The sequence below is a fragment of the Rhodnius prolixus genome, unplaced genomic scaffold, assembly GCF_049639745.1.
Source record: "Rhodnius prolixus isolate KJV_2025 unplaced genomic scaffold, Rpr scaffold_1, whole genome shotgun sequence".
In the NCBI taxonomy this organism is placed as follows: Eukaryota; Metazoa; Arthropoda; class Insecta; order Hemiptera; family Reduviidae; genus Rhodnius; species Rhodnius prolixus.
The window spans coordinates 17833381-17853874 of NW_027411581.1; the positions used below are offsets into that span (position 1 = coordinate 17833381).

A 20494-nucleotide genomic window follows, 5' to 3' on the forward strand; every position below is an offset into this window, starting at 1 on the left:
AAATAACATTTTAATAAAAAAAGGTTTTTATTATAATAATTACAATAAACTGAAGCAGGCACTCATCTATCACAGCTATGTTAAAAATTATAAAATAATGCAAGATAATCGTTAATAATAACTAATGTCATTAGTACATAAATAACAAAAGGATTTCCTTGAACAAACTGTAAATAACAAATAACTTAAATATAATAATACTGATGATGATTGATAATAAATTAATTCTAATAGGAAATTATGATTAAATTATTTTTTATGTACAACTATTATTATCAGCTCATATGCTGATTATAATAATACTCATTCTTCATTTCTTGAAATTCATTTCCTTAATTTCCTTCATTTTCTTTAAAACAAAAACCAAAGGGTATATAAATAGAAAGTGCAATCCCTTCTATCCTTTTTACTAAAGCTTGAAGCTGTCCATTGGGGACTCAAACAAATAATTCCAGATTTTTGGAATACATATTTTTTGGCCACTACTAGGACAATCTTTTGTATTAAATAATACTTAAAACTGTAGTATAATAAAAATAAATATATAAGGCAATTTGGCCTTAAATTAAATTAGTGATACAGTTCATTAACGAGAGAGATATAAAAACTCTTTTATACAATAGTGCATGGAAGCAATGATTGAAAAAAGTTGGTGGATAATAAACCTTTTTCTCTAATATCTTTTGTATGGTTATGGTCCTCTAAGATAACTTTAATTTTCATTTCTATTAGTATCTTGCTTACAATAATCTCGCAATACTCGTATTAATATCTTATAAAAAACCTTATTGAACTGTCATTTCTAAAATGAAACATTCGACATTAAATACTAACACAACGCAATTGCTTAGTTGGTACAGTGGAAGTAAATTGTAAATTAGTGCTCGGTGTAGACGGTTCATCGCTAGATGGCAGGGCGGTAACAGGAGTGACGGGCGGTGGTGTAGGACCCATAAGTAGGTGGACTGGTAAAGATAACTTCTCCAACAATTTCCTAACTAATTTTTCAAGATTAAAAAGATGGGAATCTGATACGTGAGGAGCATGGTCTCTTGTAAATTCTGCTAACCTGAAAGAAATAAAATTAAGTATATCTATATGTACAATTAAAATTAAAAGAATAGTTAGCAAAACTATCACTTTAGTGCCCATAATGATTTCGTGCAAAGAATATTTAATTATATTTAATCATGAAACCTACTAGCTAAATTCTATAAATAAAAGACATCTTTAAATTCACAATTAATTAAATTTTACCGTAAATAGACCATTAAAAAAGAAAAAATCTTTAAAGCGCGCCTTATAAACCAAAATTCATATTACAATCTCTAATCCAAATTCCTTTTCTTCTCAAAAAAATAAGGAGCAAGTATATTATTTTTCTTTAATATCCAATGCTATATATAATTCCTTAGCAGCACTTGCGTCATTTAATCAAGGCATAAATGCAAGAGAATATATGTACTACAAAAGCTGGACGCCAACGTCTTGGAGAGAAAATACACCGTTAATGGCTAGATCCAAAACAGGTCGTACTTCCAAACAAACTTTACGGATAAATAATTTTAAATATAAACTTTGTATTTGCATTTTACAGATTTTGGTATGGCAGAAACAATATGTCAACCTCAACTGGACATAAACATGTTATTAAAACAAAAGTTGATATCAGAATTATTTATTAATTTTTTTAAAAATACTTTACTTTTAATTGTGTCGAAAAATTCAGAATAATTTAGTTTTCAGTTGCTTGTAGTTTATTAATGGTTATTCTACAAATTCGACTAATCTAAATCATCCTTCATATGCATGGGTCTGTTTTTTTTATTGGAATGATTGTTTTAGAAAGATCTGAATAATTTTTTGACTCACGGCCGAAAACATACCTTAAAAGCGGTCAAGGCTTAGTCATATGGTAAACCTAATTATATTTATTTTTAATTCGACCGGTGTAAAATATAATTTTACCTGAGTAAGTATTCTACATTGTGACCACTAGGTCCAGCGGACGTCACTATTTGTTTAGCAATCTCATGTTCAGCAGCATGTCCCAACCAGTGGCAACTGTCCGGTGTGGCCAGATAGAGTAACGCTGGGAAAGGTTCTGCTCCGCAGCTCGGATAGAACACAGACAGAGCAGTTGTATAGCCACCTAACTGGCATTCCCTTTCATCTAAATATGGTAGTGCATCTCCATTGCAAACTTCGTACGCTACTCCCCACACTACGCCCTGAAACAAAATTTATTTCAATTTTTTATCAATGTTAGAAAGAATTATCGATTTTTTTTTGGGGGGGGGATGTGATTAAAAGTAATTCATATTTTCTGGCGAGATTTAAACTAAAACCTTGAAGGACTCAAAGGTATTACAAACCTAATTTCAAACTCATTTACCACAGTAAATATTGTTGTAACAAACAGTTGTGTGAGTATTTCAAACCAATAGATCGATATTTGGCTCCAAGTTGATTTTAGATCAACTAAAAATCTATAAGATTAAATAATTCTTTTTTGTAGAAATGAATCATCATTTGCGTTTCAATCAATATCCTTGTATCATCAAATAAATATTATAAAAATATGTCTGCAATGATATATTTTATCAGCAATAAAGTAATTGCCAATGAACTCTTACTAGATAGCAAAAAAAGGCTGCATTTGCAGAATAAATTTTCATTGTGAATTAAAACGGAGATATTTCTAGTTAACTTTTATTTTTAATACTGATCTTTAGCGATCAATGAAACGTTGAACACATTTCTTCAAAATAAATAAACAACTCATTTTAAGCATTTAAATGACCGAAATGCACTTATATTTAACTGCTGACATTTTTTAAGGATGCAACATTTTGGCTCATGTTTTGTAAACAAGAACGTAATTGGCTAGTTATAAATTCTCTAGTGCACATTTGGGAAATTCTTGGACCAAGTGTGTTTTTTTTTCTCCTCTATTTGAATGTAAGCAAAAACAATGCAAAACGAAATAGTTTCGTGGTTTGCAAAATAATCGGCATAAAATACTGTTCGAATTCGCTGTACACTGAGAATGGAACATTACAGTTTGAAAATCAAGGCCACTCGACTAAGCAAGATGTGGATGATGTAATGATAAGATCGTTTATATTATTCTCGAAATAATCCAATAAAATATCATGACACCTTTAAACTGTAATATGTTCGCAGTCTTTGAATAGTATCTTTACAAAAGTTCTTATGCTTTCATATTGAATGCAAGGATTTTGATCTTAGTATGTTTTAATAAATAAACGAACGAGTTTACACACTGCTAGAAAAAAAGTCATTTGCAATTCGCAGTGAATAAACTGTTCCTCTACCAAGATAGAGAAAGAAAAGAAAATTGGCGTCACAGAAGTTCAGGAGAAAAAATAATCGATGACACGTTTTTTCGTTTTTATTTAAGATTAGAATTTGCTCAGAACATATAGCTCAGTTCACCATTATATTAGCTGTGGTAAAGATATTGATGCAATGATAGAGCGAAATATGAAACACAGCCTCTCAAAATTCCTAGCGAAAATGTTTCAAACCAAATTAATGAGCCTCACACAGATATTTCCAAATTCAAAGAACTCTATTTGGAGACGGTCATTAATAAAAACAGCAAACATGTAAACGCCAATCTGTACAGGTAAATTAGTTTCAGGTACAACGAAGAACTGCTAGTTTGAGACACACAACTATAAGCTTCTTCTTATAATTTTTGAGGTAAGTTTAACGTTGAAGTACAAAATAATTTTTCTATATTAATATTTCTAAAATATGTTACTTCTTTTACGTGTTGCTGTTAGTGTGAAAGGTTAAAAAATAACTGTTAAAGGCATTTCGATAAATTCGAAAAATTTAAAAAAAAATAAAATAAAAATAAATAAATAAGTTGCTTTTGCTGCTGAAGGATGTGGGCAGAAATCTCTGTAAATCACATACACTCGTATTTACGAGAATCGCAAGAATACCTTTCTGATCTCCGGAAACTGGATTTCCCATTTCTAAATAGTAGTTTCAGGTATTATTATTTCTTTGAAGTAGTTATAGCAACTTAATATTCAGCATTTAGGCTGTTAATTAATAGTTTCCAAACAGTAAACCACATAATGTTTAGGTGCTTTTAAAGATATTCAGCTGGAATTGATTACCGGGTCATACTTCATCTGGACCCGGCTAGTGCTGCACTACTTGGTCGTTATTATTATTACATAAAAATTTATTATTTATTAAAATTATATATTTATTAAAAGGTAAAAAATTAAGGAAAACTTACATCTTTTTCTTCAACAAGTGTTGCAACTCGTCCTGGCTGAAACAATAAAACTATGTAAACATTAAAAATGAAAATTTTATTTCTTAAATTATAATATATTATCACTATTAACGTGTACAGAAGGTCAGGATGACCTTGGTTTCGCATTCTTGGCAAGCGAACATTACGACAGAATTATAAAGGAGAATCTAAATTAAGATTAGGTCAAGTACCAGATTTGCTAAAGTTATCCACATCGGAGAGGGAAATGAAACTAATCGTAAACAGTTTGTTGACAGCTTAATAATAATAATAATAATAATAATACTACAATATTACAAATTTTAAAAGTGATTCTGCATCGCAAAACTACATAAAGCTATATCAGTGGAGACGCAATCATTACGCCATTTCAAAATTGGGTACAAATAGCAATGCCTATTTATAAATGCAATCCAGTCACACTCAAGAAGATCCAATGTCTCAAGAACTAAGCACGCTCAAAGTTCACCACGAATTTAATTATTTGAAATATTAAGATTTAATATTTATCCGTTTGGAGAATATTTGTGATTTCAGTCGGTGTACCGCACGAAGAGATTTTTGAAATAGAGAACATAATGCTTCCAACTGTTAGGCTGTTCATTTCCCAGGGAGTGGAGGAAAATGGACTATCTACTTCTTCAGGGTTTCTTTTTTTTTGTGTGTGTGTGTTTTCTCACATAACTTTTTGGGGAATCTGTATGGGCTTAGAGAAGATTCAGATGTGTCTTCGCCCCATCCTAGATACGTGGAATAATTATTTATAAGTATTTTTTCTATTGTATTTTGAGTTGAATATAGGTCATTAGGAACTTCATGAAAATATTCTTGTATTTTACCTTTTACGTTAAGCAAGAAATACATTGTAACAAACTTACATTCTGTAACACTTATAAAAACTGCTTTCAGCTGACTCATACACGGAATACCCTAACGATTTTTTTTTTAATTTGACCAAAACATTTGAGGCATTGAGTGCAAGATATATTTACAATATCTTTTCCTCTTTTGTGACTCGTACAATAGTACATTTTCTGGTATTGTTTACAGGTCCCTAGTAAACAAATATTTAATTTCCAGAATTACCATTCGTATGATAATCAAACAATTTAAGAGATGCACCTAAATCATTCTTACTGGAAAAATTATTTTTGTTGAAGAACTTGATTGACTATCTTCAGTAGCGAGCTAATTGTTTTATCTATACACGAAAAGATGACCACAGCATCTGTCAATATGAACACGTGACTACTTGGAACACATTCTAACACAATCCATTCCACAAAAAAAAAAGAAAAGAATGTTTTCGGACACAAAATTTACTCCCTTAAAGACTCAAATTTTGAAAGGATTAAGAGAAATCTAAAGACGTTTTAAAGAGAAGCACTGATAAGAAACACAGACAAGACGGTTGATTGAATAAGCTTTGTTTCTGATTGTTTAAAAACAATTATTTCTAATAACGCTAATCACTATTTGACTTAAGCGATAAGGGAAATGATAAAAGAATAATTTGGTTTTCAAATTTGTTGTAAATGTACACACGTCCTAGCTCGATAGAATATAATAAAAAATTAAAAAACATATACACAAAATAATTATATTTGAAAACAAATAATCTGAATTTTTATTAAAAAAAAATTGCTAATATTTTATGAATTTTGTTACTTTCATTAATTTTTCTGTTTACCAGAAGGGTGTTATCTAATAGATAACTAAAGAATATGAAAGATGAAAGTTCATGTTAAAAGTAATGGATTCAAAGGAATCAAAATGAAAGTTTCAATTATTATCGATTTAAATTTGGTAAAGAAAATTAAACGAGTACCTACAGCAAATGTTGTAGTGTTTTAAGTTTTGGTTTTCATTAAAAGTGCATATTTTGAAACCCGATTTCCACAAATATTACCTTGCACTTTTTTTTTAATGTACATATACCATATGTTATTTCAAGTAGTTGAACAACGTTGTGTTGCATCCTGAATTGCTGTGAATCATTACTCTATGACCGAGTCTCATCCCCAACATCATCGTCTCCACATTCTTCATCAATTTTCTTCTATACTGAATCTGAAGATGGGCTATCCAACATCACTGAATGGAGCGCCTTTCTACTCACCCCAGGACGTAATATAAAATAGATCACAAAATTAATTCCCCATTCACCATTCTAAGAATTTAGAACTTATAGTATAAATATAGTTTGCCAAATCTATAAGTATATGATTTACTTCCTTCATTAAATGCGCAAAACAATAGACAGACATTCTTGGCTCGTCTAATTTGCTTTGGGTGTGGGGAAAATGTGCCAAATATTGTGATCCAAAATTAGTCTTATCCTTAAATGGACGCTTCTTGTTTGTAAACTGCACTGCGCACAATAATCAATTACAATACATAAACATATAAATACATAAATTAAGAATAAATATTATGCATTTTTGTTGCTTGTATGTGTGTAAATGTCTAAACAATAAATGTTGGTATTGACCGTAAAGCCATGGGGCATGTTTCATGTGTTGCGTCAAGCATTAATTTAATTTGCTTGTTGTTTACTAGTCTGACATTAGATAATAGATTACCAAGTTGTTAATAAATTAATAAAAGAGGCAAAATACCAGCAATTGCATTATGATAATACCCTCATTGAATTTACATCTCTGAAATTTTATAACGTAAGTATTATGGCTGTGGAAAACAATTCAATGTAAGAATCTGCGTCACGTCCGAAATTAGTCACTTTCTCAATTGATTATGTAAATACGACCATAATGGTTATTGGTTTAGGGTTTTTGTATCTTTTAAACATAAGTTTTTCGCTGATTCGTTATTCTACTCGCTACTATTTTTCTTTTTCTTTTTCTTTTCGAGACAACCATGAGAAGCTGTTGAGATATTGCAATTATTCCCCAAATGGACGTGTTAGCGAAACTACAATTAAATCGTTTTATTATTTAAATAGTATTATTATTAAAGGGAGTATGGAAAGAGCGTACAATTAAAATTGTAGAATTGAAATGATTACAAACATTTCTAGGTGATGTAATATTCAGAATAATTTTTAAGTTCAATTATTCCGCAAAAACCTCTTGCATTGCCCTCCGTCCAAATGAAAGATACAAAATTCTAGGTAAGCCCTTTCATGATCCAACACTTAGTAACTATCCATGCCCTTTAGAGAAGCCCCAGGTAAGGGAGAAAACAGCAGTCACAGAAACCACTCTTTGAAGTTACTCAGGACCCCAATCTCTCATGATGTACTGAGGTTGGCTCTTCCAAGTTAAACTGAGACAGTCTTACCAGGAAAATCATAAGAAGAGTTTCAATTTGATTGAAAAAATAATAATAATATTTTAATAAAAGATAAGGAAAACAATAAATCAAATAAGGCGTAATAATTAGATAAAAATCAGATTAGTGAAAACGAGAAACACGATTAATGTGCAGCAAAATATGCAACTTGTTTGCAGACGCAATAGTCTCTGATTAAATTGCACTACCACTTTGTTACTAGTAGACCTTCAGTTGAAAAAAAAAAAAAAAAACAAAATCTTGTCTATATTTTCAGTGTTAAAACCAGTGAACACTTCCGGTATCAAATGATAGACACGATCACATTACTTCCTGCTACCATCGGAATGCAAGAGAATGAGATATAATAATTAATGGACTAGCTCTTCTAAGCAAAATTCATTCTTCGTGCCGAACAAACCATGTTCATAATTCACAAAAGTTAAAATGTCTTTTTCATTTAGAAAATATGCGTCAAAACAAAGTCATTAGCGACTAGTTGTTAAGTACAAATTTTCCATTATATTCACTTTCTCTTTCTTCTTATTCTGCATTCAATCAGTAACTAGATGCAAATGAAATTACTATCAGAAATCTGGTAATCTTTTTTTTAGGACAATAATCAAATAATTATTGAAGCATTATATTTATTTTTATTTTTTATTTTTGAAATAATTGATATGTTGGGATAAGTTTACTTATCTTTTATTTATTATTTTTCCATATTCCCTGTCTTCATTAAGAAGCGCTCAATGTATTTAATTATCTGCTGGGTGCATAATTTATAAAATACTATTTCAAGTTAGTGCGCAGTAGAATTAAATATTGTTACTGGCATGCTAACGTCAGATAAAATAATTGCAAATCACTGAGTTCATGCAGTTCTACCGTGCACTGGTCATATCAGCTATTTTGTTTCTTAACTATTCAATCGAAGAGTTACAGAGAGAACAGCCGGATCTCTAGCAATTGCTACCAAGGTTACTAACAATGAATATCAAGTGGACCTCAAATTATTTTATCGATATAAAAGTTTGGACTCACCATTGAAATATTTGAATTATTTATTGGGCTTTGAATTGATGTGTCTTTAGACACTATTGATAGCGCTGATGGCCAACAATATAATAACTTAGTTTGGTGAATTTTGTTTGTTTAAAATTCCATTGATTTATTAGACATTAGTCACTTCAAGCGAAATAATGAGTGGCCAGGGACGCTCCTAGAACTTTTTTCGGGAAAGATTTGGTTTGAGATGTTCATACTTTTTCATTTTAAAACTATTCTTTCAACTAGGTTACAAAAAAATCAAAATGTAAATGAGATTTTTCCGGCACATATGTTTACAAAATATTATAAATAAGTACCTAGATCTCTTCAAACTAAAATAAACATTAACAATTACTTAGTTATTAATACTTATTTAATAATACAATATTTTAAACATTGAGCGATTCTCGGGCAGTTCCTGGATAGAAGAAGAGTATGGTGAGCAGTACGACACTAATCCGAGATTTGATATCTCACAAGCCTAGAAAAATTAGCTTTTCAGATAGAGCTAGTAGCAATTCATATGTTCTAATGATATTTTAAGAGAAAGGTAATTATTTAGAGATCTAGCTGGCATCTCGACGGTTCAACTGGTTATCAAGTCCTACATAATAAATTCAAGAGGTTACTTCAAAGGTGTCCGGACGTTCAGGACATGAGACGGTAGTTTGTCCAGCAAAGAAATGCTTGTGTGGTGCCCTCAAAAAAATACGATTTCTGGTGAAGGAAAATGTTGCTAACAAAACGTAGAAATAACAAAAACAGACGTAGACATTTCTCACGAAAATCACTGATTAGAGGCGAAAAAAAGAATTATTAGCCTATGTTAACAATGGCATCACTTAAACAAGGAGGGGAGGTCATTCGAACGATCATTAACCTTTTAAATGGCCGCGGCAGACTGAATAAACAAATGCATCGCATGGGCCTGTCAACTATACAGCGTTTGTAGATTTGACAGAAAAAGAAACGGCACTACGGTTTTCTTTCAGAGCTCACGAAATTCACGAAAAACTCTTTCTTTCAACCTGTATTGAGGAGTCCCTCTCCTCTCACTTATGACTAATCAGACAGGACTGGAGGATGAACTCAAGCTTGAGGATGTCCCAACAAATTCTGAGTCGGAATAGGTAGACATGTTCTCCGGAATATAATCAAATTTTTAGATTAAAGAATTAAGTTTAGAATGCAGAAAACAGATGAATGTAGGATAGTTTAGCCATTCATTCATGTATAAGAGCTGGAATTCCATAAATAATGGTGTATGGCCTACGTAACATTTACATTTTCTGTAGCATATTATTGAAAACAATTCAGAGCGGGTTGTCTCCTAAACTACCCCTCAGAAGCGCCTTTGAGTGTGACTATTATTAGATAAAAATGAATGACTGAAGGTGAACAGAAAGTAACTAATAAATTCTAACTCTTAGTAATACCTTTTCATTCAAAAAAGTTCCATTTCCGGAGAACTCAAAAAATAAAAATGTTTTAAGACTGTGATACTTTCTCTTATTAGAAATAATATAAATCAAGCGATTAACTTTACAGCATCTATGTTCTGAATTTGTATTCCGGATTTCCGGAAATAATTGGGTCAGTACTACAGAGCAGTTAAACTAAACACAATAATATTACTATTTAGATAATTTCAAAGTCCTCAATTTTTTTGAAAGCATAATTCTAGTTAATAGGTAAATGACAATATTGTCTTTCTGAGACAAAGTGGAACGGAAATAATAGAGTATTGAGATTCATGGCAATAGAACTCAAGGAAATGCATTACATTCCCTAGCAATGGCGGAGACCTCCAAAAGGATTTACCGTTTGCATTAAAAAACAGCCTTCGTTTCAAATCCTTTTTTGTTTTATTCCTATACTAAATACTATTTTCGAAATATTCAAAAACAGATGTGGATGAACAAATTTATTATTTAAATTTTATTTCTCATTAAATATTTAATTTACATGTAAAACGTATGTACATTAAAATCAGATAATTTAAATTATCACAAGTTACATACTAAATTGATAAGAATTTGCGTGGGTAAAAAAGCATCAATACTTCTATCAATTGGAGACTTGTGGAAGGTTATGAATGACACTTGTTTAAAGAGAGGGGGAAGAATAACAACCGGCTTTTTTAGTCAGGCACGTGTTTTGGTTATCACTGCATAGTACGGAGTCTGTGGGTTTTGTTTGTGCGCGGCTTGTTTGAACGAGAATAACTTGTGAAAAGCTTGTTACCAAATTGTGGCCAACACCTGTGTATTTTGAAGATAACTTAAGCACATACTCAAGCTTTAATAGAGTGCAGTACAAATTATGACAGTTTTGAAGCAATTGAAAATATTAATAACAACAATGAAACCTACCTGATCAGGTGAACCTCTGTGAGTAGTATTGCCTTGCCAGAATTTCCTAGTATATCCTCTTATGGTACCTTGTTTGGAGTCAGTAAATTGAAAACCAGGACTCCATAACAATGATCCGTAGCCGAAAATCCATAACGATTTACTTGACATTGTTGCAGTTTTTATCACAACTTCAGATGGAGAGCTGGACTTAGGCACGGTACACTCACTGCTAGTGATAACTGTGCTGTAAGTAGCACTGTGGATCCCCTCCTCTCGGTTCTGTGACTATGTGTGCTGTGACCCACACAGCGCTCTCTACACATTCTCCTTACCCTTCTCCTACCGGCAACTTGGATGACGCAACTTCCTACGTCTCTATCAACATTTTCCGTCCCTTTGCAGTTTCTACTTTCATCACCAAAAAATCATTTATTAAAAGTGTCAAATTAGTAATCTCTTTTTTTCTTTCATCTGAATAAGGAGAATTTAAAAACAAACAAAACACAGTAAATAAGACGATTTGCCTATCTTGAACTAAATCAATAAAACTCAGATTTTTATTTACCCGCGTATAAGCGGAATAAGGTATATAACAAGGGACCTTAATTGGTTCCATAACACAATTTTATTTTTAAAAAAACAGTTCAAAAATAAGAAATAACAGATATCAGCTCAAAAATTACAAATTTAATGTAGGTATTTATTTAAAATTCTGATTTCATTTATTTATTAAATTTTATTTTGCTGAAACTCCATTTGAAGAACCTGCAACTGAACTCAGATCTCTCATAGTTGGTTGCTAAAACTGGATAATGGATACCCTTTGAGTTCAGTCTCCTAGCCTGCAGTTGTTCTCTAATTGTACAGAGGATTTTGGTCAGCCCTGTTCCCGAGTAACAACCATTCTGAGAAGTTCGAGCCCCTCTGTTAACTCCGTTCTGATTAATATTTAAAATATTAAGTCCTACCCGCTACAGCGTTGCTTTCTGCGTAACTGTTTTTTTATTGCAATATCAGTTTCCCTTAGGAAGAGAAAATGTAAAGGCCAGCAGCTGGATTCGAACCTGTGATCTCCGTGTTGGAATCTAGTGTTCGCTAACCACTCAGCAAGTCCCTTCCATCTCTTCTTAAATTAATTCTTGGAATTGGTACTGCTTGGTCTGTGCGAATATTGCAAAATCTCAAGAGTTCGCTAAAACAGGTGTTTAATTAAAACATATTTCATAATTTCTGTTGTAATTCGACGGTACAACAGATGAAAACTTTCTTGAATTTGATTTTATTCAAATTAAAGAGCGCTTCAATTTGAGGAAATTACTTATAATAATCAAGGATGAGGATGACGTTGGACCTCTATTTGTGGAGCAAGAACAGTTTCTAAAAAGTTGCCATCATATTTATCGACTCACTGCTTAGAAAGAAACCTTATTCAGGCCTATCCAACAGGCAACCAAAATTTAATATAAGTTGAGCGAAGCTGCCTGAGTTTGATGTAAAATGGATAAAATTCAGATATGATTATCTATTTATCTGTCTCTGGTTATCAACAACGCTACTCAATCTTCTTCTCAAAAAAGAGAACTCTTATCTGAGAGGTTATTTAACAAGTTGTCCAGCAGTTTTATTTAAATGTCACGACTTCGAGCTGATACGAAAGCGCATGATGGTATGCTATTGTTAAAAGATTTGATGTCCATATTAGAAAATCACGTACAAAGCATTTAGCACCTTAGGTTAATTTATTTAAACCGATTGCAGAGTCTTGACTCTAACATAACCTTAAGTTGTTAGAATAAACTTGGAAGATTGGTCGAAATCTCCAATAATACGTATTGCCCAATTCTCTAATAACTATTGTCAAAAAATAATCAATATCAAAGTATGAAATGCATTTAATGTTTGCAGAGCTTAAGAAAATTATTAATGTAAAACAGAATGTTTAGAAAAGCATGAAAAGATTGTTTTTGAAGAATTCTAAAAAAGAAACACAATAAGCCCACCACATTCTCCAATTATTTCAGGTTTCATGATAATCTTTCTAATAAGGTGTGTCGCAACATTTTCCCATGCTCTAGAAAATGGTTATTTAATATTAAAAAATATCCAAAAACCATTTACTAGAGCAACGCTGAATGTTACAGACTGTATTCTCTTTACTTAATATTATACAATAAATTTAAAAACAGTAGAAAAAGTCAAATTCCCACCTAGATCAAATGATAAAAATTTATTTACAATCTCAAATAACTAATTACTACAGCAGGGCTATCTACAGAATGAGTTGTCTGAACAATACGCGAGTAAGTTCAAAAAATTACAAAATCTAATATCTCCTTAACAATTACATCGCAAATGATAAAACTCCTCTCAATTGTAGAGCTTTATACTGTCTCCAATTGGGTAAAATTCAAGTGGATTTCGAGTATTAAGAAATGAGATATTTAAGCTCAAAGTTTAGTACGATGTAACATCCCCCAATCTTCAACACCCTATATCTCCTAAACTATTACATTTCAAATGATAAAATTCCTCTCAATTGTAGAGCTAGATATTGTTTATAATTGGGTAAAATGCAAGTAGATTTCGAGCATTACGAAATGTGATATTTAAGCTCAAAGTTTAGTACGATGTAACATCCCACAATCTTCAACACCCTATATCCCCTAAACTATTACATTTCAAATGATAAAATTCCTCTCAATTGTAGAGCGAAATATTGTCTATATGTAGGTAAAATTCAAGTAGATTTCGAGAATTAAGAAATGAGATATTTAAGCACAAAGTTTAGTACGATGTAACATCCCACAATTATCAACATCCAATATCTCCTAAACTATTACATTTCAAATGATAAAATTCCTCTCAATTGTAGAGCTAGATATTGTCTATAATTGGGTAAAATTCAAGTAGATTTCGAGCATTACGGAATGAGATATTTAAGCTCAAAATTTAGTACGATGTAACATCTAACAATCTTCAACACCCTATATCTCCTAAACTATTACATTTCAAATGATAAAATTCCTCTCAATTGTAGAGCTAAATATTGTCTATAATTGGGTAAAATTCAAGTAGATTTCGAGCATTACGAAATGAGATATTTAAGCTCAAAGTTTAGTACGATGTAACATCCCACAAACTTCAACACCCTATATCTCCTAAACTATTACATTTCAAATGATAAAATTCCTCTCAATTGTAGAGCTAGATATTGTGTATAATTGGGTAAAATTCAAGTAGATTACGAGCATTACGAAATGAGATATTTAAGCTCAATGTTTAATATGATGTAACATCCCACAAACTTCAACACCCTATATCTCCTAAACTATTACATTTCAAATGATAAAATTCCTCTCAATTGTAGAGCTAAATATTGTCTATATTTGAGTAGAATTCAAGTGGATTTCGAGCATTACGGAATGAGATATTTAAGCTCAAAATTTAGTACGATGTAACATCCCACAAACTTCAACACCCCATATCTCCTAAACTATTACATTTCAAATGATAAAATTCCTCTCAATTGTAGAGCTAGATATTGTCTATAATTGGGTAAAATTCAAGTAGATTTCGAGCATTACGAAATGAGATATTCAAGCTCAAAATTTAATACGATGTAACATCCCACAATCTTCAACACCCTATTTCTCCTAAACTATTACATTTCAAATGATAAAATTCCTCTTAATTGTAGAGCTAGATATTGTCTATAATTGGTTAAAATTCAAGTAGATTTCGAGCATTACGAAATGAGATATTTAAGCTCAAATTTGGTACGATGTAACATCCCACAAACTTCAACACCCCATATCTCCTAAACTATTACATTTCAAATGATAAAATTCCTCTCAATTGTAGAGCCAGATATTGTCTATAATTGGGTAGAATTCAAGTAGATTTCGAGCATTACGAAATGAGATATTTAAGCTCAAAGTTTAGTACGATGTAACATCCCACAAACTTCAACACCCTATATCTCCTAAACTATTACATTTCAAATGATAAAATTTCTCTCAATTGTAGAGCCAGATATTGTCTATAATTGGGTAAAATTCAAGTAGATTTCGAGCATTACGAAATGTGATATTTAAGCTCAAAGTTTTGTACGATGTAACATCCCACAAACTTCAACACCCTATATCTCCTAAACTATTACATTTCAAATGATAAAATTTCTCTCAATTGTAGAGCCAGATATTGTCTATAATTGGTTAAAATTCAAGTAGATTTCGAGCATTACGAAATGAGATATTTAAGCTCAAATTTGGTACGATGTAACATCCCACAAACTTCAACATCCAATATCTCCTAAACTATTACATTTCAAATGACAAAATTCCTCTCAATTGTAGAGCTAGATATTGTCTATAATTGGGTAAAATTCAAGTAGATTTCGAGCATTACGGAATGAGATATTTAAGCTCAAAATTTAGTACGATGTAACATCTAACAATCTTCAACACCCTATATCTCCTAAACTATTACATTTCAAATGATAAAATTCCTCTCAATTGTAGAGCTAAATATTGTCTATAATTGGGTAAAATTCAAGTAGATTTCGAGCATTACGAAATGAGATATTTAAGCACAAAGTTTAGTACGATGTAACATCCCACAATTATCAACATCCAATATCTCCTAAACTATTACATTTCAAATGATAAAATTCCTCTCAATTGTAGAGCTAGATATTGTCTATAATTGGGTAAAATTCAAGTAGATTTCGAGCATTACGGAATGAGAAATTTAAGCTCAAAATTTAGTACGATGTAACATCTAACAATCTTCAACACCCTATATCTCCTAAACTATTACATTTCAAATGATAAAATTCCTCTCAATTGTAGAGCTAAATATTGTCTATAATTGGGTAAAATTCAAGTAGATTTCGAGCATTACGAAATGAGATATTTAAGCTCAAAGTTTAGTACGATGTAACATCCCACAAACTTCAACACCCTATATCTCCTAAACTATTACATTTCAAATGATAAAATTTCTCTCAATTGTAGAGCCAGATATTGTCTATAATTGGTTAAAATTCAAGTAGATTTCGAGCATTACGAAATGAGATATTTAAGCTCAAATTTGGTACGATGTAACATCCCACAAACTTCAACATCCAATATCTCCTAAACTATTACATTTCAAATGATAAAATTCCTCTCAATTGTAGAGCTAGATATTGTCTATAATTGGGTAAAATTCAAGTAGATTTCGAGCATTACGGAATGAGATATTTAAGCTCAAAATTTAGTACGATGTAACATCTAACAATCTTCAACACCCTATATCTCCTAAACTATTACATTTCAAATGATAAAATTCCTCTCAATTGTAGAGCTAAATATTGTCTATAATTGGGTAAAATTCAAGTAGATTTCGAGCATTACGAAATGAGATATTTAAGCACAAAGTTTAGTACGATGTAACATCCCACAATTATCAACATCCAATATCTCCTAAACTATTACATTTCAAATGATAAAATTCCTCTCAATTGTAGAGCTAGATATTGTCTATAATTGGGTAAAATTCAAGTAGATTTCGAGCATTACGGAATGAGATATTTAAGCTCAAAATTTAGTACGATGTAACATCTAACAATCTTCAACACCCTATATCTCCTAAACTATTACATTTCAAATGATAAAATTCCTCTCAATTGTAGAGCTAAATATTGTCTATAATTGGGTAAAATTCAAGTAGATTTCGAGCATTACGAAATGAGATATTTAAGCTCAAAGTTTAGTACGATGTAACATCCCACAAACTTCAACACCCTATATCTCCTAAACTATTACATTTCAAATGATAAAATTCCTCTCAATTGTAGAGCTAGATATTGTGTATAATTGGGTAAAATTCAAGTAGATTACGAGCATTACGAAATGAGATATTTAAGCTCAATGTTTAATATGATGTAACATCCCACAAACTTCAACACCCTATATCTCCTAAACTATTACATTTCAAATGATAAAATTCCTCTCAATTGTAGAGCTAAATATTGTCTATATTTGAGTAGAATTCAAGTGGATTTCGAGCATTACGGAATGAGATATTTAAGCTCAAAATTTAGTACGATGTAACATCCCACAAACTTCAACACCCCATATCTCCTAAACTATTACATTTCAAATGATAAAATTCCTCTCAATTGTAGAGCTAGATATTGTCTATAATTGGGTAAAATTCAAGTAGATTTCGAGCATTACGAAATGAGATATTCAAGCTCAAAATTTAATACGATGTAACATCCCACAATCTTCAACACCCTATTTCTCCTAAACTATTACATTTCAAATGATAAAATTCCTCTTAATTGTAGAGCTAGATATTGTCTATAATTGGTTAAAATTCAAGTAGATTTCGAGCATTACGAAATGAGATATTTAAGCTCAAATTTGGTACGATGTAACATCCCACAAACTTCAACACCCCATATCTCCTAAACTATTACATTTCAAATGATAAAATTCCTCTCAATTGTAGAGCCAGATATTGTCTATAATTGGGTAGAATTCAAGTAGATTTCGAGCATTACGAAATGAGATATTTAAGCTCAAAGTTTAGTACGATGTAACATCCCACAAACTTCAACACCCTATATCTCCTAAACTATTACATTTCAAATGATAAAATTCCTCTCAATTGTAGAGCTAGATATTGTGTATAATTGGGTAAAATTCAAGTAGATTACGAGCATTACGAAATGAGATATTTAAGCTCAATGTTTAATATGATGTAACATCCCACAAACTTCAACACCCTATATCTCCTAAACTATTACATTTCAAATGATAAAATTCCTCTCAATTGTAGAGCTAGATATTGTGTATAATTGGGTAAAATTCAAGTAGATTACGAGCATTACGAAATGAGATATTTAAGCTCAATGTTTAATATGATGTAACATCCCACAAACTTCAACACCCTATATCTCCTAAACTATTACATTTCAAATGATAAAATTCCTCTCAATTGTAGAGCTAGATATTGTGTATAATTGGGTAAAATTCAAGTAGATTACGAGCATTACGAAATGAGATATTTAAGCTCAATGTTTAATATGATGTAACATCCCACAAACTTCAACACCCTATATCTCCTAAACTATTACATTTCAAATGATAAAATTCCTCTCAATTGTAGAGCTAAATATTGTCTATATTTGAGTAGAATTCAAGTGGATTTCGAGCATTACGGAATGAGATATTTAAGCTCAAAATTTAGTACGATGTAACATCCCACAAACTTCAACACCCCATATCTCCTAAACTATTACATTTCAAATGATAAAATTCCTCTCAATTGTAGAGCTAGATATTGTCTATAATTGGGTAAAATTCAAGTAGATTTCGAGCATTACGAAATGAGATATTCAAGCTCAAAATTTAATACGATGTAACATCCCACAATCTTCAACACCCTATTTCTCCTAAACTATTACATTTCAAATGATAAAATTCCTCTTAATTGTAGAGCTAGATATTGTCTATAATTGGTTAAAATTCAAGTAGATTTCGAGCATTACGAAATGAGATATTTAAGCTCAAATTTGGTACGATGTAACATCCCACAAACTTCAACACCCCATATCTCCTAAACTATTACATTTCAAATGATAAAATTCCTCTCAATTGTAGAGCCAGATATTGTCTATAATTGGGTAGAATTCAAGTAGATTTCGAGCATTACGAAATGAGATATTTAAGCTCAAAGTTTAGTACGATGTAACATCCCACAAACTTCAACACCCTATATCTCCTAAACTATTACATTTCAAATGATAAAATTTCTCTCAATTGTAGAGCCAGATATTGTCTATAATTGGGTAAAATTCAAGTAGATTTCGAGCATTACGAAATGTGATATTTAAGCTCAAAGTTTTGTACGATGTAACATCCCACAAACTTCAACACCCTATATCTCCTAAACTATTACATTTCAAATGATAAAATTTCTCTCAATTGTAGAGCCAGATATTGTCTATAATTGGTTAAAATTCAAGTAGATTTCGAGCATTACGAAATGAGATATTTAAGCTCAAATTTGGTACGATGTAACATCCCACAAACTTCAACACCCCATATCTCCTAAACTATTACATTTCAAATGATAAAATTCCTCTCAATTGTAGAGCCAGATATTGTCTATAATTGGGTAGAACTCAAGTAGATTTCGAGCATTACGAAATGAGATATTTAAGCTCAAAGTTTGGTACGATGTAACATCCCACAAACTTCAACACCCTATATCTCCTAAACTATTACATTTCAAATGATAAAATTTCTCTCAATTGTAGAGCCAGATATTGTCTATAATTGGGTAAAATTCAAGTAGATTTCGAGCATTACGAAATGTGATATTTAAGATTAAATTTTTGTACGATGTAACATCCCACAAACTTCAACACCCTATATCTCCTAAACTTTTACATTTCAAATGATAAAATTTCTCTCAATTGTAGAGCCAGATATTGTCTATAATTGGGTAAAATTCAAGTAGATTTCGAGCATTACGAAATGTGATATTTAAGCTCAAACTTTTGTACGATGTAACATTCCACAAACTTGAACGCCCTATATCTCCTCAACTATTGTATTTCAATTTCTAAATATGGCCTACGTATCAGTTGATGTTTTATAAAATTCTTTTTCGTGTTTGATAGAAAATTTGTAAAATCCAACCGCTTTAAACTGTTAAGTGGTGCATAGCCTATGTTTTGTGGGTCATTTAAAGCATATTGGCAAGGTGATTAATTTCGAAATTTCGCTGCGACATGATTTGAATTCTTTGGACCCAGATAGAAATAGTACATAGATTTGGCTTTAAAAGGAGATGTCATTTTGACTGTCACACCTTGAGAGTAGCAGTTGGAGAACCATTGCACGATGAGAACCCGTGGAGAAGAGAAGTTCAATGTCTCCAAGAAATCACTCCATTCTTCAAAGAACGTGAAACAAATATTTCTGATCTCTCCTAAAATTTATTTTCTTTCCTATCTGCACAAAAATCAGTTTTTTAATTCAATATAACTGTTATTGTTAGAAACCATCAAGAAAAGTGATTAGTATTTCTATAAAATCAGTGAAGTTACCTGTATGGTGAGAGCCAGCAGAGACATCAGGAGTTATGTGATCTAATGTTCTTAGATTGTATATGTGTAGATAATAAAAGACAATGGACAAGATAAGTATTACAAGGCAACTTGAGCTACTTGAAGAGCTTATAAATACAGTACGTGAGCCACATTGTAAATAATAGATGGCGCTATAATTCTCCTTAAGGATTTCTCCAACTTACTGATTACAAACACATATTATATTTACCTTTTTATGTTCGAAACTATACTGCTTCACATAAAACATTTCTTTCTTTTTCGGTTTCGTTCCTCTTGACAGGAAAGCTGAATATATTGATTCAAGTTTTGTGCTGAATATGTTAATATTAGAGAGTGCAATTTTTTATTTATTTAACTAAATTGAGT

At 31.2% G+C, this 20494-nt stretch overlaps 1 protein-coding gene and 1 long non-coding RNA gene across 2 annotated transcripts; both read right to left on the reverse strand.

Annotated features, from left to right (window-relative positions):
• Positions 1–386: 386 nt before the first annotated feature.
• On the reverse strand, positions 387–11964 carry LOC141456430 (putative glutathione-specific gamma-glutamylcyclotransferase 2). Its single transcript, XM_074132424.1, has 4 exons — positions 11017–11964; positions 4283–4318; positions 1969–2231; positions 387–1069 (listed from the first exon to the last, which is right to left on the reverse strand). Exons 1-4 carry the CDS (start codon positions 11164–11166, stop codon positions 823–825), a joined length of 696 nt encoding a protein of 231 aa, XP_073988525.1. The 5' UTR covers positions 11167–11964; the 3' UTR covers positions 387–822.
• LOC141456463 (uncharacterized) lies at positions 6983–10995 on the reverse strand. Its single transcript, XR_012459775.1, has 2 exons — positions 8639–10995; positions 6983–8159 (listed from the first exon to the last, which is right to left on the reverse strand). It is a non-coding gene; the product is annotated as an uncharacterized lncRNA (long non-coding RNA).
• Positions 11965–20494: the final 8530 nt, after the last annotated feature.